This window comes from Lolium perenne, chromosome 3 (assembly GCF_019359855.2).
Source record: "Lolium perenne isolate Kyuss_39 chromosome 3, Kyuss_2.0, whole genome shotgun sequence".
Classification (NCBI taxonomy): domain Eukaryota; kingdom Viridiplantae; phylum Streptophyta; class Magnoliopsida; order Poales; family Poaceae; genus Lolium; species Lolium perenne.
The window spans coordinates 53986803-54012512 of NC_067246.2; the positions used below are offsets into that span (position 1 = coordinate 53986803).

At 50.8% G+C, this 25710-nt stretch overlaps 1 protein-coding gene across 1 annotated transcript; it reads left to right on the forward strand.

Annotated features, from left to right (window-relative positions):
* The first annotated feature begins 21454 nt into the window (after nucleotides 1-21454).
* Nucleotides 21455-25258, forward strand: LOC139837883 (uncharacterized). The gene has a single exon (XM_071827190.1). It carries the CDS (start codon nucleotides 21455-21457, stop codon nucleotides 25256-25258), a length of 3804 nt encoding a protein of 1267 aa, XP_071683291.1.
* The last annotated feature ends 452 nt before the right edge of the window (nucleotides 25259-25710 follow it).

Sequence of the window (25710 nt, forward strand, 5' to 3'; positions counted from 1 at the left end):
AGGATAATAATATTCATACAGATGCACCCGGCATTCCGGGGATTTAACGAATTGTCTTGGCAAAAGCAACACCTAAAGACAGGTAAACTAAGCACCGGCTGGAGGAGGACCAGCCGGAGGAGCATCAGCGGAGCCGGCTGCCGGGTCGTCCTCAGGCGCGTCGTCCGCCTCCTCGTCTTCCATCTCCTCGTCCTCGTCCTCAGACGGCGGGTTCGGGTCCGGGATGAAGAGGCCCTTGTCAACGAAGTCGGCGATGGCGCAGGCACGGGCGAGCCGGGCTGTCTTGATCTCAGCCGGGAGCTTGTCCTCCACCCCGGCCCGCCGGTACTCGAGCTGCCCAAGGTCCACCTCGTTGTACCAGGAGAGGACGAAGGATAATGCCATGTCGGCTCCAGCGCGCGTGGCAGACTCCCTCCAGTCGAGGAAGCGGTCGGGCGCCCGCTCCAGCTAGGAGATGATGTTGGAGAGATCTTGCGGCAACATCTCCGCTGGCCACAGCATCTGGATCAGCTCCTCAGCCGCCTTCCGGAGCTCCCAGCCGAGCTTGGTGATGGGCTCGACGCGGGCGGCCATGGACGCCATGTAATCTTCCATGGCGAAGTACTCCGTGCTGCCCTCGCCAGTCGCCCGCCTCCTAGCCTCGCGCGCAACACCAACGGCTGCTAGCGCCGCCTCCTGCGCTTCCGGGAAGGCCGCTGCAAAGGAAAAATGCGTCAGAAATCTGTCAAAAGCCGAAAAAAAGCTGAAAAATGCGAATTTTTGAAGTCCTAAAGTAGGCCTGGCGGCAGCCGGCAAGAGCCGACTGTCCCCAGCCCGAAGAAGGAGATTCCGAAGCTCTAAAGTAAGACTGGCGGCAGCCGGCACGAGCCGACTACCCCCAGCCCGAAGATGGAGATTTCGAAGGATAAAAGGAAAAGCCTGGCGGCAGCCGGCAAGAACCGACTGCCCCCAGCCCGAAAACGGAGACAACGAAAAAATCAGAGTTTCTGCTGCCGGCTGCCAACCTAAGCCGGCAGCCGACAGCCGAAAGCCGGCAAAGGGATAGGAAGAAAGAAAAAAGGCCTACCTGACAAGCCACGGTCGAGCGTGCCAATCTCCTCCACCCAGCGCTTGGCGGTGGCCGACAGCTCCGCAGACTTGGCGGTCACCTCCTCCTGAAGCGCAAGCCGCTGCTTCTCAACCTCAGCCAGCCGCTTGCTCAGGTCGTCCACCTTCTCCTTCTCAGCCGTCCTGAGGAGGGCGAGCTCCTTGAGGTGGTTCTTCTCAAGCCGGCGCAGCCGCCCCAGCTCCCCATCAGCCACCTTGAGCTTGGCGGCAGCAGACCGGCCCGCCTCCTCGCTCTCGGCGCACTGAGAGCGAGCAGCCCGAAGGTCCGCCTCCAGTTGCGGGACCCTGGCGGCTTCAGCTGCAAGACAACCGAAAAAGGCATCAGCCAACCAAGATCAAGAAAGAAGAAACCAAGTCAAACGAAGAAAACCTTACCCTTGACGGCCTCCAGCTCGCGAGCCAAGTCGGCCCGGTCAAGCTTGGCCTTGTGATAGTGGGTCACGGCGCGGTTGTACAAGTTGGTACGCCGTTCCGTAACCGCCTAAGGAAAAAGAAAATCAGTCAACCAGACGAAACCCGGACCGGCTCCAAGCAGCCGGCCCACGCCTCGGAGGGCTACCAGGATAATAACCAAATTGAAAAACAGATGAAATGCTTACCTTGCTGGCTTCCTCCACCTTGGCGAGGTTGGCCGCGGTCTCAGCAGCCCTGGCCTTGAGGTTGGCCTGGAAGCCGGAGAAGAACATCTTCACCGACGCCTGGCCTGGGTTCCCCTCCCGGCTGGTCACCTCGTAGGAGTCCGCGCTGAGCCACGCCTGCTCCATAGTGCCAGCCGAGCCAAGGCTGGAGTCGGAAGCGGACGGCACGTGCAGAAGCCGAGCGCCCTTGGACACATGAAGGCCCTCCAACGGCGCCTGCGGGCCCTCCATCCTCACCAGCGCGCGAGTCGGCGTCCTCCGTGGTGGAGGCGCTCCGGGCGAAGCAGTCGGCCCGGTCGGGGCAGCCGTCTCCGGCGCCTGAGGTGCCCCCTCCGGGCTCTCCTCCAACACCACCACGCTGGGCCCGGCTCCGGCTCCGGTCGCAGGCGGCGCAGCCTTGCTGGCTCCGGCTCCGGTCGCAGGCGGCATGCCCCTGCCAGCTCCAGACGCTGGGTCCAAAAGACGAGTGCGGCGCGGGAACATATCGTCCAGCGTCGGCTGGCGCGTTGGCTCACCCCGTGCGCCACGGCCAGGCGCTGAAGCCAGAGGCACAGCGAAGGAAGACGCCCCTGCAGGAGGCGGAGTGCCCGCAGGCGGCACAACGACCGGCGGTGGCGTGGGCGCGCGCGCCGAAGGCTGTGGCCTCGACTCCCTCCTCTGCCGCGGAGGTGGCGAAACGATGCGGGGAGCCTGCCGGGAGCCGCCGCCCTGGGTGAACTTGATGGGAGCCCTAGCCGATCAAATAAGAAAAAGATAAGTATAAAGAGAAAGGAAAGAAAAGGAATCAAACAAGAAGAGAGGAGAACTCACCCGGCCTGCTCCGGAACCTTCTTCGGCTGCTGCCGGCGCTACTTCTTCACCTTCGCCTCCAAGGCGGCGGTGGAGCGGGGCTCGCCGGCCCGTTTCTTCCCCTTGGGCGCCGAAGTCGCCGTGGTGCTAGGCGGCCTCGCGCGCAGGGGCACTGCGGGGATCGGCCCCGTGGTGGACGTCGCCGGCTCGTCGTCCTCCTGCTGCTCTGGCGAAGGGGGTGGATTGTGCTCCCCTTGGCCGCCTTGGTCAGGCGCCTGCGGCAGATCTTCGTCGCCGGCCTGGTCGCCGGCTTGGTCAGCCGGATCGGCGTGATCCGGCGTCCACCTTCTGGTCGCCAGGTCGCCGTCCTCAACGTTCTGGCGGTCGAAGAGCTAGAAGGCAGAAGAGATATAAGCAAGCCGGAAGTCGGCAAAGAGCAAAGTCGGCCACGCAGTCGCAAGCCGGAAGTCGGCCAAAACAACAAACTTACCAACTCAGGCGGCAAGTCCCGGTTGCGGGGCGCCAGCCCGTAGTTCCAGTCCTCCGGCATGTTGGCCTTGTTGACGTTGTTCACCCGGCGGGCCACCTGGGCCTTGTTGAGCCCCACCTTGGACGTCCAGGTCGGATTGAACAAGCCGGACATGTGCCCAATCTTGTGGGTGCACAGCTGAAGAGGCAGCACCCGGCGCTCGGGGATGGTGCAGAGGAGGTCCTCGGCAGTCAGCCCGCCAGCGACGGCGGCCCCCAGGAAGTCCCAGAGCTGGCTCACCTCAGCGTCCGGGTCCGTCGTGCGGGCGTTGTAGCCCCAGTTGATCCGGCCGACTGGAGGAGCCGGATTGTACTCCGGCAGGTTGATCCGGTCGAAGCCCGGATTCTCGTTGCGCACGTAGAAGAATGACATTTGCCAATTCTTCACCGAGTCGACAGTCGGAATCTTGGGGAAGGGCGTACCCGGCCGGGAGTAGATCGAGGCGGCGCCGCAGGTCCGCAGGTGGCCGTCGGTGGTCTGCGCCTTGATGTAGAAGAGGCGGCTCCAAAAATCAATGTCCGGCCACAAGCCGGCGTACGCTTCCATAAAGGCCACATAGCAGCTGAGGAGGATGCAGGCGTTAGCCGGCAGGTGGTGCGGCTGCAGGCCGAAGTACTCGAGGAAGTGGCGGAAGAAGTTGGACGCCGGTAGGCCCAACCCGCGGTCGAAATGCGCGCCGAAGACGACGCGCTCGCCGGGCTCCGGCTTGGGCTCCACCTCCGCGCCGGGCGCCCTCGTGATCACCGTCGTCGGGATCCGGTGGAGGCGCACCAGGCGGTCGATGTCATCCTCCCTCATGTAAGATCCCCTCCAGGACCCGCTCGCGCCGGCCATTGATGAAGAGGAGGAGGAAGAAGACCACGAGAGGCGAAACGGAGAAGAGGAACCTCGCGACGGCGGCGACGGCGGCGGCGGCGGACGCACCGTTGAAACGCGGGGCCCCGTGGCGCCGGCTCATCGGAGTAGCGGCGGCGGATCGGCGGAGATGCGTTCGCCGGAGTTCGCCAGTGAGAACTTCCACCGGAGCAGCGAGGAGCTCGAGCGCGAGGAAGAGCGAGCGGAGCGGGAGCGCGAGGAAGAAGAAGAAGAGTGCGGGGAGTGCCGCCTCGGTACCCTCCCGCGCGGCATTTATAGCCGCCCGCGGTGGTCGGTTGGCCTCCAAGTGGCAATCGTGGCCACGTCGCCCGGATTTACTGCGCCGTAACGCCTCCCACGATCGCTGCGGTTACCAGAAACCGCCACACCACGTCCCCCACGACCGCACCGGATCCGGAGGAGACATTGATGTGACCAGACGAACCGGCAGCAGCGGCCTGACGTCAGACCGGTCAAGTCGGGTGCAGGACCCGAGGCGGCGGAGACTCCGGCGCGCCGAAGCCGGAGCCGGACATTGAATTCAATCCGGCCCAAAACTTTCCCAGCAAGGCGGAGACATCGCCAAGACTTGAGAAAAAGCAAAAGCTGCAGAAGTGAAAATAGCGGCCGGCTAGAAGCAGCCGGCCAAGACGAGCCGGATGAGGGCGCAGCCGGCTGAATGGAAATTCTCAGTCGGCCCCTCCGAGTGCCATCAAGTATATTCAAGAGATAAAAAGCCAGGAAAACCTGCCTAGGTCCCTCTAAACGCAGGACCTTGCCAGCTTCGGGGGCTAATGTCGGGGGGAAGACCCCGGGTAGGGCAATGGACGCGGAGCAGCCGGCTGGCCACTGGCCGGCTCGCGGCAAAGGCCGGCTGAGGAGCAGCCGGCTGGAGCCGTGGCCGGCTGGTCCGGAAGCCGGCTGGCTCTAGGTCCTAGTCGGCCTGGCGACGGCCGCCAATGCTGTAGCTGGGCCGGCTTCTACAAGCCATATCCGACTGGGGGTTTGTACCTCGGACCGACTCGAGGCTGGCGAGTCTTGCACTAGAAGGAACCGGGTTGGTGATCTGGGTTCACAAAGTCCACGCTGACTTCATCTCCCGTAAAGCGCGGGGCACTGTGGAGCAATAGTGCCACGCGCCGGACAGGCCATCATGGCGTACGTCGATCCGTACTGGCTACAGTGCTTGACGGCGACAGGGACGCTTCCTCTCCATACCGCTGACTTCGGCAGCTGGATGGGACAGGCCATGAGGCCTTAACGGCTCCTGACGTCAGTGCCTCGGGAAGGAGCGGAAGCCGAAGCCGGCCAAGCCGTCCAGTAGACTATAGGGTCTTTTATGTAAAGTGCCGGTGCCTATATAAGCCGCACTACCCCCTCTCGTGCAGGGGATCGATCATTCTCACCCCATTTCCACCCTTAGCGCTGCCCTGTGAGAGAGACTATCGTCTTCCTTAGCCTCCCAGGAGCAGCCGGATACAGCTCTAGGAGCAACCTTGTACTGTGTGATCACCTTATACACTCATAGCAGGAGTAGAGGTGTTACCTCCATCGGAGGGCCTCGAACCTGGGTACGTCGCCGTGTCGCTCGTCCCCATACCCGCATCCGGATACCGCCGTGAGATCACCTAGGAACCACCTTCGTTAGCCACCCTATGGCATATGCCGTGACGATACCACGACACAAAGTTGAAAGAAATACAGCAATTAACTGGGCGAGTCGCAGCTTTAAGCAGATTCGTCGCCAGGCTGGGAGAAAAAGCATTACCGTTCTACGCTTTAATAAAGCAAGGGGAGAAATTCCAGTGGAACGAAGAAGCTGATAGAGCTTTCGAGGATTTGAAACGCACAATCTCGACACCACCAATCTTGGTGGCGCCGAAGGAAAAGGAACCTCTTCTACTGTACATTGCAGCCACACCCCAGGTGGTTAGCACGGTGTTAGTTGTTGAAAGAGAGGATGAAGGAAAACTCCATGGAGTGCAAAGGCCGGTTTATTTCATCAGTGAAGTTTTATCGCCTTCTAAACAGCGGTACCCGCAGTACCAGAAGCTAGCATATGGAGTGATTACAACGGCAAGAAAGTTGCGCCACTATTTTTCGGCACACCCGATAATAGTAGTCAATGAAGCACCTCTTTCAAATATACTGAACAATCCAGAAGCTACAGGGCGTGTCTCCCTTTGGGGAATAGAACTTTCCCCTCGGGACATCACGTATGAAAAAAGAAAGGCAATCAAGTCGCAAGTTTTGCCAGATTTCATTGCAGAGTGGATGGAGCTGCAAAACACAGGACCCCCAGATTTGTCGAGAACCTAGACCATGAACTTTGATGGATCCAAGAGAGTAGAAGGAGCTGGCGCAGGAGTGATACTTATATCACCTGAAGGCGACAAGCTAAAATATGTCCTACGGATGACGTTCCCAAACGCATCCAACAATGAAGCAGAATACGAAGCCCTCATACACGGGATGAAGATGGCGTAAGCTTGCGGCGCAACTCGAATAAAAATCTTTGGCGACTCACAATTGGTGGCTCAACAAGTTATGAACCAATGTGATGCAGTCAATGACAACATGATAGCATACAAGGAGGTGTACAACGAGCTTGAGAGGCTGTTTGATGGATGCGAGGTAAATCACATCAGTAGGTTGAGCAATGATGAAGCCGACGTTCTCGCAAACATCGGGTCGCAGTGCCTTCCAATCCCGCCAGGTGTATTTTGGGAAGAAATAGCGGAGAGATCCACAAAGCCAAAGAAAGCGCAGAAAAAAGCAAAGGAAGAAAAAACTTCGGCACCCCAGAAAGAGGCCGTGGAGGACGAAGAGGACCAAGAGCTTGTGATGATGGTAGAAGTTCCTTGGATGCAAGCGTACATATCGTATATCCTTACGAAAGAAATACCCGACGATCCAGTTGTGGCAAGGCGAATTATTCGGCGATCCAAAGCTTTCACAGTGGTCAAAGGGGAGTTATACAAGCGAAGTATTTCAGGCGTCCTGCAAAGGTGCGTCACACCCGAAAAAGGAAGGATAATCCTAAAAGATATGCACGAAGGAATATGTGGTCACCATGCGAGCAGCCGAGCTATTGCAGCCAAGGTTTTTCGGGCAGGATTTTACTGGTTGACAGCAATCGAGGATGCAAAAGAGATAGTAAGAACCTGCGACGCGTGCCAGAGATTCGCCGCAAAACCTCACTCTCCAGCGGCAGAGCTGATGCCAATACCATTGTCGTGGCCCTTTGCCCAATGGGGACTCGATATGGTGGGCAAGTTGCACAAAGCTTCGCCAGGAGGATATGAGTACCTGTTGGTTGCTGTCAACAAGTTCACCAAGTGGATAGAAGCAAAGCCGATAAATTCACCAGATGGAGAATCAGCAGTCAAATTCGTCAAGGGCATCATTTTCCGGTTTGGGGTACCTCACAGCATCGTCACAGACAATGGCAGCAACTTTACGTCCAAGGAATTCAAGGAATACTGCGCAGAAGTAGGCATTAAATTGCACTTTGCGTCAGTTGGGCACCCGCAAACCAATGGACAAGTCGAGAAAGCCAATGGCATCATCTGCAACGGTATCAAAAAACGCTTGCTAGGACCGCTTGAAAAAGCTCGACATACCTGGCCAGAAGAACTGCCGAGTCTTTTGTGGAGCATCCGAACAACACCAAATACGGCAACACAAGAAACTCCATTTTTCCTCGTCCACAGAGCCGAAGCAGTACTACCAATTGAGATAGAGCATGATTCTCCAAGAGTGACAGAGTATGACGAGGAAACTTCAAGAAAGGCTTTGGAGGACGATGTAGATGCACTCGATGAAGCTCGAGATGAAGTACTTTCACGAGTCACCAAATACCAGCAGGACCTCAAAAACTACCACAGTCGACGGTTGAGGCCAAGATCTTTCCAGGTCGGAGATTTGGTCTTACGGTTAAATCAAAAAAGTACTGAAAAGCTCGAGTCGCCATGGCTAGGCCCTTACATCGTCACAGAAGTAATCGAAGGAGGTGCATACAGGATCAAGGACAAGAAGACAGGGGTTCCCGAGAAAAACCCCTGGAACGTGGCACAGCTCAGGCGGTTCTACGCCTAGAAGTCGAAATATAGTCCTCCTCTGTAAAAATACAATGTACTGAAACGCCCGCGAGTTTTTAGACGCACTCTTTTCCTTTTCGGGGCACCGAGTGGGGCCGGAAAGGTTTTTAATGAGGCGGGCTCGCGGTGCTGCAATATAATAAAGATAGTGGAGATATACTTCTTATTCTTCGACACGCTCGGGGGCTCAACGCCTTCAAGTTACAAAATACACACAATATAGATAAATTAGACTTACCGAAATATTTCGCCTTGGTACAAGAATACCTCGCCAAATAGAACATCGGGAGCTAACAACTATAAATATAGTGTACTCGTCAAAATTTTACTGCTTTGGTCTGAAAACCTCGCAACAAAAATATAGAACGTTACTACCAAGACACTCGGGGGCTTTCACCCATCGACAGCAAAATATATATATTTCCTTGCAACAAAAGAAAAATCTTCGGGATAACAAAACAGTACAAACTTCAGCCAAAGGCTCAGGGGCTTGATGATCAAAAATAGAAACAGTACATATTTTCAGAGTTGACAGCTTTACAATATAGATCATGTTTACAAATACACAAAGACATATCAATGGTGAAACTACAGCAAGAAAAAGGAGAAAACCCTCAATGAATACCTAGCACATGGTCTATGGTTATTCGCTCATTGGAAGGACGAGTACTATGCTCGGCATAGCTACCCTTCACAAAGAACTCAGCATCCATCCGAAGAAGTTCATCCATCATATCTTCGGCTACAGGAGTCACCAGATCATCAATCTTGCACATGTTTCTCTTTTTCTTCGACATCTTGGCCAGGCACGTGGGAACAATTTGATTCATGGGCAATTTTGGATAGCAGATCTTTATCATCATCATAGCAAATCTTGCGCCAGCAGAGAGTTGAGCCCGCACAAAGCCATGGATTCGAGGAGCATCTCGAAATTTTTCCATTAAAGCAGGAAGAGTTTCTGGCATCTTGTTGCGAGGGAACATGGTTCCATAAACTAAAAATAAAGTCTTCGTACAGAAGTCAAGGAAGTCACGGACCTGAGCCGCGCGATCTTGGAATCTGACAATTTGGCGGGTACGCTCAGGAGTAACCCAAAAGTTAGAACCATGTTGTGCAGCCAGTCTGAGCAGAACATTGGCTCGAGCTTCAACACGTTGATCTTCGGCAGCAGTATCCAAAAATGAGCCTGGTACAGCAAACATATTGTCAAGGAAGGAAAAATAGTAAAAACAACGACCAGCATGGTTATGAACAGGAAACATACCTGTCATGTCCAGGCTGGCGTCAGTCATTAGTTGAAGCATATAATTTTCTCGAGAAGAAGCTTCGGTAGCCTCAGCAACAGCAGCATCCTTTGCAGCAATGGCTTCTTTTGCCTGTTGAAGAGCAATTTTCTCTCTCTCGGATGCTTGTCGAGATTGTTCCATCATCGCAAGAGTTTGTTTCTTCATGGATTGGAGTTGTTGGCGCAGTTCTTGCAAATCTTGCGACAAGTGTTGTCTTGAAGAACCTTCGATGAGGTTATCATTGACTAGTGTTTTCTTCGAGAAGGAAGAAGCAGGAGAAGTATTGGCAGAATGAGGATTGGCAGAGTAGTTATCAAATATAAACTGGAAAAGAAAATTCAAATATCAAAAGATTGCACAAGACAGAATTCCATTGATCTTCAAGAAATTTACATGGATATTACAGAAGGAGTTCTTCAAAAGGACTACTAAAGATAATTGTCGCCAAAGCTAATATGGCGACAATAGCTAAAGAAACAGAAAAAATAAAAAGAAGGGGCATTCAACTAGACCTCCAGCTTTGATGAGCTAGGAGTTGAAGATGGCTTGATCCCGAGATAGGCCAGGATTTTCTTCGTGTTGGGCTTTGCTGCCTTGATCAACGACCGCCATTTGGTTTGCTCTATCTGTTCTGTGTCGCCTACTTTCGCCCAGTTGATAGTTTGTTGGCTCTCGGCAACCAAGGCGACAGTATTTTCGACAGCAATCTTCATGTTTTCTTGACGCATCTTCAGTCCAAGATCCTCTGGTGGGTTGAAGTCCTTGGCAAGAGCAAGGAAAGTCTTGGGTTCCTCTTTCTTCGGGAAGAAGTAGGGGAACAGCCGCAACAATCCTGAGTCAGCATGTCCAATGCCTTCGCGGGCTTCAGTTCCATGAAACTCAAGGATAGAGAGTGCGTCAAGAAGAGGATCGTTGTCGGGATCTTCAAGTTCAAATTCTTGTTTTGTTTTACCTGTCGCAGAAAGTATATGTTGGTCGACAGAAAGTAAAGAAAAGCAAGACTAAGAAAAATAGAGTGGATCGACAAACTTACCGACAAAGCGCTGATTCTGCGTGTTCAAGCGCTTGATGATCGCCTTTTCACGAGTAGCCTGTGCGGCTTTGTGCTCGTTCAAAGCAGTTTCGGCATCATCAAGTCTTTTTTGCAGATCTTCGACACCAGCAGCTTCTGCCTTGGCCTTATCAGCCTCCGCTTTAGCTTTGCTAGCATCAAGTTCAGCCTTCTTGCGAGCCGCTTCACTTTGCTCTAATTTCTGAGCAAGTGTGTCGACAAGCTTGTTGGTTTCTGCAAGTTTCTCTGCCAAAATAGTTAAGAATCGTCAAAATTGCGACAAAACAGGAGCAAGAAGTTATAAACAAGGGCCAGCAAAGAATTATTACCTTCAGTCTTGCTGGCATACTCACGGTACCCAATGAATTGGGCACCGATGCGAACAAGCTCTTTGATCATAGGCTGTCAAAGAAGGACAAAGAAAGAAAGTGTTGGTATGGGAAAAATATGATGGCATAAAGGAGCAAACAGAGGAAATATAGATAGTGACAAGAAAATTAAGAACTTACATCATCCAAGAGAGGGCTAGAGGAGCTACCCAATTGGAGGGTAGGCTCCGGGATTGTTTCAACCCTTGTCCTTTTTGGTGAAGGGACGAGAGGGCTTGAAGGAGGAGTAGGAGCGCCGACGTTTTGTTGAGGAGGCGACGATTCCTCTCCTTCGACTGGTCTCTCCGAAACAACCAGAGTATGTGACGTACTCGTTCGAGCAGCCACATCAACAGCTGGTACTTCTTCCTCATCATCACTGCGATTAAATGTCGGCAGCATAAAAAGCAAGATAGACAAAAATCTTCGAGTACAAAATAAAGTGAAATAAAAGGTAACTTATGAGCTGATGAGGGACTCAAGGTATGGATCATAAGCTGCCTTCTGGCGTGAAGGAACAACTTCTTCGGCTTTGGAGGTGCCGGAATCTTCGACCTCGTCCCTTTTCCTTTTGTTCCTTGGAGAAACAGCAGGAGGAGGAGATTGTGCCGATGCAGTACGTTCAGAAGATCCCGCAGATTCTGAGAATCTACGGGTTCATTCACAAAAGAGGGGGCATCTTGGTTGTCGTCGGTGACAACGGCCCTTTCCTCGACTTCTCCACCTTCAGGAAGAGGAGGAAGCGAGACAAGATTTGGATGGTTCTATATAAAAACACAGGAGAAGATGTCAAGAAAGGAGTTACAAAAAAAAAAGATAGCAAGGCAATAACAAATCAATCGACAAAGTTTACCTTGGGAAGCGCATTGGTGGCGCTGTACGGTTTTACACGACAAGAAGAAGGGACAGGATCTTTTTTGCTGAGGGAGGAGATTTTTCGGACAAGCTTTTCTAAGTCCTTGACCTCTAAATCCGCCGACAACCGATCTACGTCCTTGTCGCCAGCGTACTTACAGAGAGGGTATTTGCGAGCCTGAAGAGGCTGCACCCTGGTTCTAAGAAAATACGCTGTGATCTGAATACCTGACAGCTCCTTGCCGCGAGTATTTTGCAACTCATGGATTCGAGCCATCAGGGCCTCTGTCGACGTTTTTTCTTCTTCGGTAGCCTCTGCATCCCAGGAGCGGCGGCGAAGGATTTTCTCGGCATCATCGAAGGGAGGGATGTTGTCTTCAGCACATCCATGGTTCTCTTCCTGAATGTACAACCACTTCTTGCGCCACCCTTGAACTGAGTCAGGGAGTTTTACGTCGAAGTAGTCGACCGTGGGGCGAACAGAAATAACAACGCCACCTATATTATAGGCGACATTCGGAGAGCCATTGCGGCGACAAAAGAAAATGCGCTTCCATAGCGCCCAGTTAGGCTGGACGCCAAGGAAGGCCTCGCAGAGGGTGATGAAAATGGAGATATGGGGGATAGAATTGGGCATGAGGTGGTGGAGTTGCAGACCATAAACAAAAAGCAGTCCGCAGAGGAAAGGATGAATGGGGGCGGAAAGACCGCGGATGAGATGGTCGATGAAACTTACCCGATACCCCATTGGAGGGGTTGGGTAGCTTTCTTCACTAGGGAAGCACAGCGCCTTCGGCTTCTTGCTGATCCCCAGCTTCTTCAAGAGATTGATTTCCTGGGTGGAAATTTTGGACCTTTCCCACTCCGCGCTTCCCAGATCCACGGCAGCCATTGATGATTCAGGTGTGCTGTGCTTGATCAACCGACGCGGTGGCATCAACAATGGCGCAGGAATGCAGCTTGGAGAAGATGAGCTTAGGGAGTTGTGGGGCGCAAGAGGAAGTTTTGCAGAGGAAAGCAGAGGAACGGCGCGAGCGGAAGTGCTCGAGGAAGAAGAAGGGGATCTTATATAGAGGTGCGGTGAAGCGGCGGACCGTTGGATGGAAAAAGTGTGCGGCAGATGATAACCACGTGGAAACAGGGGTAAAAAAGTATTTTAACATTAGAGAAGTTACGGTACGTGCGCCAGGAAAAGCGGAGGACGTGTGTCCCCCACCTGCACGATGTGTCAAGATAATGGTTACTTTGGGCCCGCAAGGCAGCGGGAGAAAACTTCTCGTGATTTTCGGACTCGAAATCGTGGCTATCGTCAGTAATAACGTCACCTTGGCAGGAAAAAATTCGCCTCAACAGCTTCATAAAAAAAGGGCGACATGGAAAAATATTGCCGAGCCTTTGATCAAATACAAGTTTTTGATCAAATGCTCGGAGGCTACTTTGAAAAAATGAAAAGATCAATAAAGACAAAATAGAAATGGCCTGAGCCTATGATCAAATACAAATATTTACTCATAGCCTCGGGGGCTACTCCCATCGGGAGCGCTGTTCGCGCACCCGAGAAATTGTAAAACTTCGGGAGAGAAAGAAAATATAGCGGCATAAGGCGTGGAGCCTACAACCAAGCACAAGTCCTTGGCTGTAGCCTCGGGGGCTACTCCCATCGGGAACGCTGTTCGCGTGCCCGATGAAATTATAAAAAAGAAAGAAAGAATGAAAAGAAGAAAGATAGAAGAGCAAAAGAATATATTTCGAGTTATAAATAACTCTGCATATACTCCCATCGGGAAAGCAATATAAGTCATCTTTGACTCAATAAAATGTGCCATTCCAACAGCCGAATAAGCACTCGACAATATATTCTCAGAATGCCAAAGTTGCGATCAATTTCTGAATGCCGCAAAACTTTGCGAAGGTAAGACCCCAGATCCGTTCTGTGAGGCGTGGCGCCGTCTCTGATGTCGGTTTGCTACTTTTATCCGTATCAACAGATACGAAGAAAAATCCTAACGGACGCGTTAGGTACCCGATAAATATGACTGGGACTCGACAGAATGGTAAGACCTTAAGCGGCACCTGTTGAAGTTTACACCAGTATCCCGAGATCATGTCCAGGGACGTGATCTTGAAGTAGGTTTTTGCGGATTGCCACTAGAGCAGTTAACTAGTACCTGATCCGTCAGATGAACTAGCCCCAACTACCACTATCCTTGTACAATATAGAAATTTATGTGAAGAAATATAGAAAAGTGTTAAGTTGTCCAGTAAAAATAAACAGTGGAGATTTTCCCTGACTCTACGATTCAAGAAAAATCTCGGGGGCTACTGACATAGGCATCCCAAATGGGCCTGCCGAAGATAGTACCCGGGGTTTACTGAAGGCCCACTACCCGAAGAATAAGAAGGTTCGGAAGCCCAAGATATTATTAAGGAAAGCTAGAGTTGTAATAGGAAGCATTATTTGTAATCTTGCGGGATGGGTTAGAAACCCTCCCGGATTCTGTAACTTGTACAATACGAATCCCTCGGCTCCGCCTCCTATATAAGGGGGAGTCGAGGGACAAAGAAAGCATCGAATCATTGTCTCTCAAACCCTAGTTTTCATAATCGTGGAGTACTTTTCGGCTGAAACCTTTGTGATCTACTTGCCCTCTACTTCCAACTAAACCCTAGTCTACAACCCGTAGGCATTGACAAGTTAATACCTTGTCAGATAGAGACCGCCATAGCATGGTCCTTTAAATAGTATGCGTCGTGTTGCTTGGTCCTTGATGAGAAAAAAGAAAGGATGAAACTCAATGAACACATGATTATCAAGAGTAAAACGATGAACTGAGAGGAGATTTTTAGATGCACTAGGAACATGTAGTATGGAATTTAGAGTGAAGGAATTATGAGCGGTGCGCAACAATGAATGACCAATATGACTAATATGCATACCTATGCCTTCGGCAGTGCGGACACGATCCTCACCACGATACTGATCATGAGTAGTCAGCTTATTCAGTTCACCAGTAATGTGATCAGTAGCACCAGTGTCATAATACCAACTAGAGTCTACTCCATGTGCAGCAAAATTTGCATCCTTCTTGCCACGGTCATCATCATTGCGCCACCAGCAATCACGAGCAGGATGCCCATGAATAGTGCAGATCTGACAAGTAGTATCAACATAAGGAGTAGGTTGACGATCACGACGGCGATCATCACGACGATCATCACGCCGGCGAGGGCGATTATCATCGTAGCGCTGGCCCTGGTAGCCGCCACCATCACGGCGGCCCCAGTCTTCACGCCGACCACGGTTGTCCCAGCGTTCCCAGTCATCACGGCGACCGCGATCATCATATGGCTGCTGGCGCGGGCGATCAGGAACCCGCGGCGGGGCAGCATTGCCATGCCGAGCAACATTGGCCGAGGAAGAAAAACCAACATCTTCAGTTTTGTGCATGCTATCATAGGCTTGAACTTGACTTAGTAACTCAGAAAAGGTAGTGTCAGGATTTTCATTAACAGCAGTACGCAAACTATTAGAGTGACTACCGAGACCACGAAGTATGTACCAGACAAGATCACCTTCATCAAGTGGTTTTCCAACAGCAGCAAGCTCAGAGGCAATACACTTCATCTTGGCAAAGTATTTTTCAGCAGAAAGATCGTTCTTACGAGTGTCATTGAGGGCCGAGCGAAGTTGTTGAACTCGAGACTTGGACGACGAGGAGACATGGTCGTTGATGGCCGCCCATGCCTCGGCAGAAGATGCCATGCCAACGACGTGTACAAGCACATCGGGGGACAGGGCATTGAGGATCCACCGTAGGACCTGTTGGTCACTAGAGATCCATGCTGCATGCTCGGGATTGGGGATTGTGACTTTCTTGTGATCGATATCTTCAGTCTCGATAAGTTTCTCCGGCTCCTTCTCCGTGCCCTCGACGAGATCCAGAACATGCGCACCACGAAGAGCAGGGATGACGAGAGCTTTCCAAATCAGCGCATTATCGCGCGTCAGGAGCTGGGACGGGAGAGCACCAAGAGCAGCAGCAAGGTTTGTCACCGAGGAGGACGAGGACGACATGATCAGCGATGATGTGTAGACGCGGCGACGCTAGAAGCGGTGGCAGCGTGGGTTTTGTTGTGAGATCGAAAGCGGCGGCGGCTAGGAGAGCGGTGGCGGCGTGGGTTTTGTTGTTGTTGTGATTTGGTTGATCTACGGCGGCGGCAAGAAGCGGCGGCGGCAGAGGCTTGTTTTTGTGGTTTTGGAAGGGCGGCGACAGGGAGCGGCGGCGGCAGGAGGCGGCGGCGGCTGGCTGTGGCGGCGTCGGTGTCTAGGGTTTTCGATAGCTAGAGTCGGGAAGAGACCCGCTCTGATACCATGTGGAATTGTGTGGAACGATGCGTGCCCTTTCGAGCCATCGGTTGTGTGTTATATAGGTAGGGAAAAACCCCCTACGTGGCAGTACAGAGGAGGTACGTGTACGGTCGGAGTACTACTCCGTACACCGTACACGTACAGAGAGCATACACTAACAGTGTGAACCAAAGCCATTGAAGTAGCTGTCGGGTCGCTTGGATCTTCATCCATCCCGCCGGATTAGCTAGAGATACACGCAGGACTAGGGCGGCGAAATGCTCAAGTAGGAGCAGCTGTGAAACAAACTGTTCTCTTAAGTCTGAACCATCGTACGATTAAGCATGCTAGGTGGAAAGTTCTTCGGTGAGACTAGTAAAAGTGCCCTTGCGTTGCTACGGTCGATCAAATTTAAACCAATGTAGATAATATATTAGTGTTTTCCAATTTTCACAAAACAAATCAGTTTCTAGAATCCAATATCACCTGAACAGGTAAAATGACGAGGATAAATTCAGCCTTTAGCTTGCTGCAATTTTGAAAGACATAGCAATTTGCCCTAAAAGAAGACACTAAAAAAAACTCAAACGTGATTTCAGCCTAGCTGGCCATGTTGCGATCTCGTGATGGATGCACGCCAGGCTCGGGAACTCGAGGACATGGGAGTGCTCGAGGGCGTGTGCAGCAGAGCAACGACACAGCACAAGAGGTGCTCATAGGTACCTCATGTATGTCTATAATATCACCACTTCACAGTCGTATCATTTTGGCCTCTTCGCTGACAGCTGCCAACACCGAGCTGCTCACCGCTCTCGGCATGGCTTGCAACCTCCGCGGCGTCAGCGGCACCGGAAAAGCCGGCCAGCCGTGGCTGATTCTACCTCACTTAAGCCAAATATGAATTTATTTAAGCAACACATGGATTTATCAGTTGGATGCTAATTTATGGACGTAATTAAATAATCCATTTTTGAGAATTTTCAGATGATCACGTGAATACAAACTTCTTTGCCTCAATAACATTTATGAACTTATTGCATAATAAATTTAAATCTCACAACGGCAAATAATCTTGTATATATCTCATTTTATTTTCTGTTTTCCTCGTGATTTATCAGATGGCGTATTGAATATAATTAAGGGCATTAAGGTTTAAATGATATTTATAAAGTCTCGTTTCTCCCAATGCAATTGTGTCATCTAACTGATTCAGCTACTCTTGTTAAAGCTGATAGTGAGCGTATTAGTGGTGACCAATATGAATTAGTTGAAGCAACATCCAATCTCTTGCCCTCATGTTGAAGCTGTTCCGATATTTAGTTTTTTCATGCACATAATTTCCTAAGCAGAGATAGAGAGATTTACTTGACGTAGTCCGTACAGACTTGAAGCTGCCAAGGAGCTAAGAGAAAACTGAATATCTCTGAAACCAAATAGTCAGAGAAAAACACGGATGTGCACGAACGAATTCCACCTGATCCAGCAATCTTCAGGTTTGAATCGCCCAATGAAGTTTGCCGACAGAGGTTTCCGAAACACGCCACTCCAGCCTGATCGATGGGGACTCCCAACCGGTAGATCTTTATCTTGGCGGGAGTTGGAACCCAAGGACAACCACCATTATTCGGTTGGGCTACAGCCCTCTCACTGTCGGCTGGCTTTCGGCAAATAGATGGAGCGGGCCGACCCATTCCAGCCCACATCAAGCCCAGGGTTGTCTCCGGATCGGGCCCACACGACAATGACACCAGGAGGAAGGAATGGATCCTAGACGCAGGAGCGCCATCACAGGACCCCGCGCCGCGACCTGCACACAATCGCACGTGCGCCTCCTCTGTCTCCTCTGCGCTTCCTTGTCGCGCACCGATGAGCGCCACTGTCCCATCGCCTGGTCTCCACCTGTGCCACCCTAAAATTGAGCCCCCCATGCGAAGGGAGTCCTACGGGCCACGTCATCCCCGCCCGACGTCTTCGACAGTCAGGCATGGCCACCACCGTCGACGCTGATGATGTCAGCGACCGGTGGGGCAGGATCGAGGTCGTCTTGCTAGGGTTTGTGGAGGGCCTCCAGAGCCGCCCTCGTGCAAGTGGCCCGGGAGGGTTGTAAAGAAACATTCTTTTTTTTTAAATGATACCAAGCCCAAAAATCACCTTACCAAGTTGTGCTAAGCGGGATTTCATAGATGGCATCAACATCCATGACCGAGAACGTGCAGGTTGCATGTGTATGATGGGGCGTCCATGAGTTCAGATACTTCGAGAGGTGGATTAACTTTTGTAGCAGCATAGTACATTCTTAGTCTCTCTGGAAATCCACTCTAGATATATGTGTCGCCTCCATTGCTGATGACTAAATTCATGCTCAATCAAATTCTACATCATTCCATTGCATCATAATTTGTGCATGTGAGTTGCAAAATAGATTGCAACCGAGTTCTTTCAATTGCAACTAGGAATGCAACTAAGAAACATGTTCTAGACTGTTAAATTTGCTTTATGATTCGTGATAGTTATATGTTCAACTAAAATTTAATGACATCAAGATAGTTCTCACTTTACCGGGAACTACTTGGTTCCATGTTCAAAAATCTCATTATCTCGGAACACACGTACATTGCATTACCATGGTGTCCCAAGACACCTAGTGAGTTTTCCTTTCCTCTGTTTACTGGCCCACCAAAATCCTCTAATTATCGTATCGATCTGTTGACAAATGCAGTACCTCTTGGAAGCTTAAAGCATGGTATGGTTCGTCTTTGGTGTGCTCTCGAAAAGAAAAGAAGCATGGTATGGGAGAAAAAGGACGAGGGATGACGGTTGGGCTCTCTAGGGACGCCGCGGGCGACCAAGAGAGGAACGAGAGAAAGGAAGGAATCCTCCCATGGATGTGCCCGAGTTCTTCAATTGGACAGAGATTTGAGACAGAGAGTGTACCAGCAACCCATTCCAGCCATGTCCTACCACAAGCCCTACGAGTGAGATTGAGAGAAATCCTGGTTAGATCGAGAGACCCCAGGAAGATACTGGACTAGGCCAGATGCAGAGCCACCCAAATCTTTGGGGGGGAAGAGAGAGAGGAAGGAAATCACACTGTGGTCAGCAACGCGCCCAGACCAGATCAAGAGGTCTCGCTAGGAAGGAAGCAGGGGGACATCTATTGTATCCCCATCAATGGGGCGAAATCGACGCAGGCGCAGATTATGCCGGAGAAGGGCGGAGATCAAGGAATCCCAACGGGTGGAAAATCAACGCCCGATTCAAGGTGCCAGCAGAAGGAGGAATCTGCGGGGAATAAATATCAAAGGTATGAATGTGTTTTGATGCTGCCATTGACGGAGGAGACCTTTTTGTGGTTTCAAGATCAAGGAGGAGGGGCTATAAAGCAGAAGGATGCCCCTTCGTCAAAGCACAATCACTACTATCGCTCTACTACTCCCAATACGATGGATCCTAAGAACACCTTTGCAAAAGAGGGAAGCAAGGGTGCCGCAGCTGGCCAAGGAGTGGCCAGCAACGCAACCGGGAAGAAGGCGATCGGGGGTACGAGCGGAAGCTCGGCTCCAGCTCTACATCCTGCCAGGCCAAACGAGCTGGTTCCTGCCCGCAGACGATGTGGGAAGGAGCTAATGGAGGAGATGGGGACAGCGGAAGAAAGAAGGCAATCGTCGTCAACATAGCAAAGGCAAAAGGTGCGATGCGTGCTAGGTTCCTGGCGGTGGGCATCTTCCTTTCGATGCTCGTCGTCAGTACCAAGCACGTAGTTGACACGATGAAGAAGATATGGAAGGTGCGTGGCGTCGTCGAGATGTGCCCCCTCGACGGGAGGCGCTTCGTACTGGAGTTCGAGGAGGAGGGTGACTTCATCCATGTCACCAAAGGTGGCCCGTGGAGGTACCGAGAGGACCCGGTCCTGATCGAGGCCCTCAAGGAAGGAGAAGAACCAGAAGATATGAAGTTCAGCTCAGTGCCTATCCGGGCACAATTCAGAGATATTCCTCACTACCTCCTATCCAAGGAGCTAGCGAGGGAGTTGGGGAAAAAGGTAGGAGAACTTATTACAATAGACAATTTCTCACGGGGTGATATTTGTGACAAGGTTATCAGGGCTAGAGTGAGGCTGCCAATCAATATCCCGCTGCTTAGATGGACCCTGTTGATGGACGAGATGACGGGAGAGAAGGTGGTGTCAAGCATCTTCTACGAACGCCTTCCAAGCTTCTGCCTGTGCTGCGGCGTCATCGAGCACCAGGAAGCGAGCTGCCCCATTCCGGCTGAACACTGGTGGAAGAAGTACAGTAGGGAGCTGGAGGTACCGCCTCTTCATCACGAGGACATGCGGCACTGGTCCCTCCCGGAGAAGACAGGGCAGGTGCGATGACACCCTTCGCCTGCCCTGCCATGGCGTCGCTCCTACGACCCCATCGCGTCCACCACCAGGAAGCGACAATTGGCGATCGTCGCTCAAGTCACGGAAGAGGTAAACAAGCTGACGGTGCAGGACCACACCCCACCTCCTGAGCTAACAGCTGGAAAGATCAGGGGTGTGGGTCATGTGGAACCATCATCCCCGGAGGCATCGGTGGCGTCGAAGCAAGCCTCCAACATGGATGCACATGACGAGGTGGAAAGCAAGGAAGAACAGGGAGACGCACCCCCAATCAAACGGGGTGTGGGCTGGACAAGGCGAACCAGGGGAGAGGTGCCCAAAGATGCTGAAAAAGAACCGCGGACAACCCAGGAGGTCACCCTGGGGGCTACGCGGAAGAGGGATGAAGAAGAGCCAGGAAACCAACCTCAAGCAAAACGACTGGTGATGCAAGTTCCCAGCCTGGAGGAATGTTTGGGGAAGGAAACGCTGAAGAACCTGAGAGAGGAAGAGCTCACAGGCAAACTAGGAAACCTTGTATCAGGCTTTACCAATGATCCTAGTGCTGAGGGAGTAGGTAGTGACACCCTAGATATCATTACTGAGAGTAGGGTAGAACATATTGTAATAGGAGCAAAGAAGGGAGAAGAGGGGAAGCAGAGCACCCTAGAATTGAGAGAGGATGATGCCGAGGGAGAGATGGGAGGAGATAGAATCACCACTAAAACCGGACCTGACAGGGACGGCATGAAACCGGGCGCCGAGGAAGGTGCCTGGGGATCCAAATGAGGATTATGTGCTGGAACTGCCGAGGAATTGGGCAACCTCGGACAGTTCAGGAACTCGTACGTCTGATACGAGAGTACAAGCCTATCCTGGTGTTCCTTTCTGAAACCAGGCAGAATAAAGATGTGATGAGAGCGTCCAGAGACGCATTGGTTATGCCAACTGTCTCCCCGTTTGTGTTAAGGGCAAAGGTGGTGGGTTAGCCCTTTTTGTTAGCAATCTTGTCAAGGTCGATCTAATCAGTTTTGGCAAGCACCACATTGACACCACTGTTACAGACCTAGATGGTGTTAAAACGAGGTACACTTTTGTCTATGGCGAGCCTCGCCCCCAAGATCGCCCTGAGTTCTGGAAACTAATGAAAAGAATAAAACCCATGTCACCAGAACCATGGTTTGTTGCTGGCGACTTCAACGAATGCTTGTTTCAGTCTGAGCACATGTCAGCTAGAAGGAGAAGTGAAAGCCGTATGCAAGATTTCAGAGATGCGCTGAGGTTCTGTAATCTACATGACTTGGGTTTCCGTGGGCAGCCTTGGACTTTCAACAACAAGCAGCAAGGGAAGAGAAATGTTAGAGTTCGTCTTGATAGGGCAGTTGCTTCTCCGGCTTGGACTGCTATCTATCCACAAGCTACGGTCCAGCATATGGTCACGTCAAGATCTGACCATTGCCCCATTGTTATAACTCTGAAGGAGGAGACAAACAAACCTGTAAAATTGCCACCAAGGTATGAAGCAATGTGGGAACGTGAACCCTCTCTAAATGAATGTATAGAGGAAGCTTGGGTGCATCTCAAACCTGCAAGCAACCTGGAAGAAATTCAACAGAAAATCTCCCATACTATGACGGCTATGGGAAATTGGAGCAGGAAGGAATTTGGGTCAGTAAATAGTGAAATTAAGCGCCTTAAGAAGAGACTGGGAAATCTGCAGAGAAGAAATTACATTAGAAATCAATTGGAAATTGAAAAGGTTGCTGCCCGGTTGGATGAGCTACTACTTAGAGAGGAGATAATGTGGAGGCAGAGATCAAGAGTGACCTGGTTGAAGGAAGGAGATCAGAACACAAATTATTTCCATAGGAAAGCGTCGGGTAGGAAGAGGAAAAATAAGATCAGTAAACTAAGAAAACCTGACGGATCCATGACAGAAAATGAAGACGAGTTCCTGGATATTGCTTGCAATTTTTTCAACGAGCTCTACAAAGAAGACCCAAATATCAACCCTTCCACACTGCTGAACCTGATTGAACCAAATGTCACAGATGAGATGAACAAAACACTGGTGGCAGACTTCACAGATGAGGAGATCGGGAATGCACTGTTCCAGATTGGGCCTTTGAAAGCTCCAGGTCCAGATGGCTTGCCTGCGAGGTTTTTCCAGCGAAACTGGGGGCTCTTGAAAAAAGAGGTTTGTGAAGCTATCAAACTATTCTTCAATAACGGAGTAATCCCGGATAATTTCAACATGACAAAGATAGTTCTAATCCCAAAGGTGGACAATGCTATAGAGTTGAAAGAGTACAGACCAATCTCGCTATGCAATGTTATTTACAAAGTCATATCCAAATGCCTAGTCAATAGGCTAAGACCTTACCTCCAGACTTTGATCTCAGAAAATCAAAGCGCTTTTATCCCGGGCCGGTTGATATCCGATAATGCACTGGTTGCATTCGAGTGCTTCCATGCTATCCATAGAACAAATAAGGAAGAGGAATCCTTCTGTGCGTATAAGCTTGACCTATCCAAGGCCTACGACAGAGTGGACTGGAGATTCCTCGAAGGTGCGCTCAACAAATGGGGCTTTGATTGTAAATGGATAAATTGGATTATGGCCTGCGTCAAGTCGGTGAAGTATACAGTTCAAATCAACGGCCACCTGACAAACGAGTTCAGTCCATCTAGAGGACTAAGACAAGGGGACCCACTGTCACCGTACCTCTTCCTCCTTGTGGCCGAGAGTCTAACTTTGATCATCAACAAAGCAAGGGTCAATGGGGAGTTGCAAGACTTCAAAATCTGTAGAGGTTCCCCTGGTATCTCCCACCTTATGTTCGCGGACGACTGCCTGCTTTTCTTCAAAGCAAACCCAGGGCGGGCAACTGTGATTAAATCAGCTATATCCATCTTCGAGAATGGCTCGGGACAACTCCTAAGTGCAAATAAATGCTCACTTCTGTTTAGCGAAAGCTGCCCCGAACAATGTCAGCAGCAAGTTAGACAGATTCTAGAAGTTACCAGGGAATCCTTTGAGGATAAGTACCTGGGGTTCCCTACTCCAGAGGGACGAATGAAGAAAGGGAAGTTCCAACCGTCGAAAGACCGCCTATCGAAGAAGATGAATTACTGGGCTGAGCGTTTCATGTCAATGGGTGCTAAAGATGCTCTTATTAAGTCGGTAGCACAAGCCATACCGAATCACATTATGAGCATCTTTAAGCTCCCGATGGGATTCCATGATGATTACATGAAGATGGTGAGAACCTTCTGGTGGGGAGAAGATGAAAAAAAGAGGAAGGTGCACTGGGCGGCATGGGACATCCTGACCAGTCCAAAAAATCTAGGAGGGGTTGGTTTCAGGGATTCCAAACTTATGAACCAAGCCATGCTTGCGAGGCAGTGTTGGAGATTAATGAAGTACCCAAACAGCTTATGTGCCAGGCTACTAAAATCCATATACTATCCGCGGGGAAATTTTTTAGATACAGTTTTCAAACAGGATGCTTCTCCTGGATGGCGAGGTATAGAATTTGGCCTTGAATTATTTAAAGAAGGTCTGATATGGAGAATTGGAGCTGGAAAAAGTATAAACATCTGGAGGGATAATTGGATAGCTAGAGACTACAATCTCAAAGTTGCTGCAGGGAAAACAAACACCAGAATTAGGCGTGCTGACCACCTCATCATACAGAACCCAAGTAGATGGAATGAGCATCTGATAAGGAAGATTTTCTATATGGAAGATGCTGATTGGATTCTCAAACAAAAGCTTCCAAGGAATACCTGTCACGACTTTCTAGCATGGCACTATGAGAAAACGGGTGAGTTCTCAGTCAAAAGTGCATACAGGCTAGCCTATAATTTGCAACATGGAGTAAGATGGAAGGCTGGGTCGAGTGCAAGCAAGGACAACAGTAGGAATGTTTGGAAGCCAATTTGGAATTCAAATGTGCCAAGTAAAGTGAAGATCTTTGGGTGGAGAGCCGCCTCAGATAACTTGGCAACAAAAAAGAACAAATTTAGAAGGACCCTCGAACTGGATAGCACCTGCAATATATGTGGGAGAGAGGAAGAGGACAGCTTCCATGCCACTGTAAATTGCACCAAAGCCAGAGCATTAAGATGGGCAATGAGAACTCACTGGGATCTCCCACCAGAACATTGTTTCTACAAAACAGGGCCGGAATGGCTACAACAGTTGATGACAAACTGTGGAGAAATTCAGCGTAGCAGAATCCTCATGATCTTGTGGAGATCATGGCACTTGCGCTGTGATGTGACACACGGTAGAGGTGAAGAAACCATCGCTAGATCGGTGGCTTTTCTTCTAAGCTATGATAAAGACCTTCAGAATTTGCTTGGTTCTGATTCTGCTAATGCTGGTAATATTTACTCCAGAACTCCTATATCTAACTCGGAAGTTGATGACAGGGGCCAGTTAGTAAACAGGAATATATGGAAACCACCAACGGAAGGGAACCTGAAGATTAACGTGGATGCGGCCTTTTCAGAAGATACTGGAGATGCTGCCATTGGAGTCATCGCCCGCGATCATCTGGGGCACATCAGCTTGGCGGCAAGCATTGTCATCGATAAATGCAGTGATGCGGAAGAAGCTGAAGCTTGTGCAATCAGAGAGGGATTAAACCTGGCAGTCGAGTACAACCTGAAACCTAATGCTATTGAGTCAGATTGTGCAAATGCAGTGGCTACTGCAAACAGTCACAAGGTTGTAGCGTCCAGATGCTGGGGCATTTACAGAGATATAGAGCGTCTTAAAATTTTAAGTCCAGGCTGTAATGTGACTAAGGTTGCAAGGTCTTGTAATTCTGTAGCCCACGAACTAGCGAAGTTAGCCAGAGTTAGTGGTGACAGCTACGTGTGGCTGCCTCCTATACCAGGCAATGTCTTAGCTTTATGTGTAAAGGATTTGTGTACGAACCATGTGATGAATGAATGAGTTTGTACCCCTCAAAAAAAAAAAAAAAAAAAAAAAGAAGCATGGTATGGAGTATACTGGAAGAAGCAAAGCTCCGCCGTGGAGCTAGCATCTCCGTCCGCCGCACCCAGTCGCCTCCGTCTGTCGGCCTCGCCGTGTGGCCGTGTGGGAGGATTTCTCTCGTGCGTACGGGCGCGAGTGTGCCGCGTGTACCCGTATCTTCTCCACGTATCACGTCCTGTCGGGCGATCTACCGTGTTTTGATTGCGGGCGTTGGTCTGGTTGGGCATTCAAGTCCGTTGCAGCTGCAGCTGCAGCTGCATGAGATCAAATCTCGCCGGCTGGATGCAACCTGCTGAGTGGCAGCGCCCAGTGGGGATCTTCAGATCGACACTGAAAAGCACTGCTGCACTGCCACTAGCGAGGAAGCCAGCGTCCGGCCGCGCACGCCGACGGCGATACCACTTCTTCAA

Bases quoted from the DNA above. Each gene is read 5' to 3' on its own strand.
- LOC139837883 (XM_071827190.1), top strand. From the start codon at position 21,455: ATGTCACCAGAACCATGGTTTGTTGCTGGCGACTTCAACGAATGCTTG.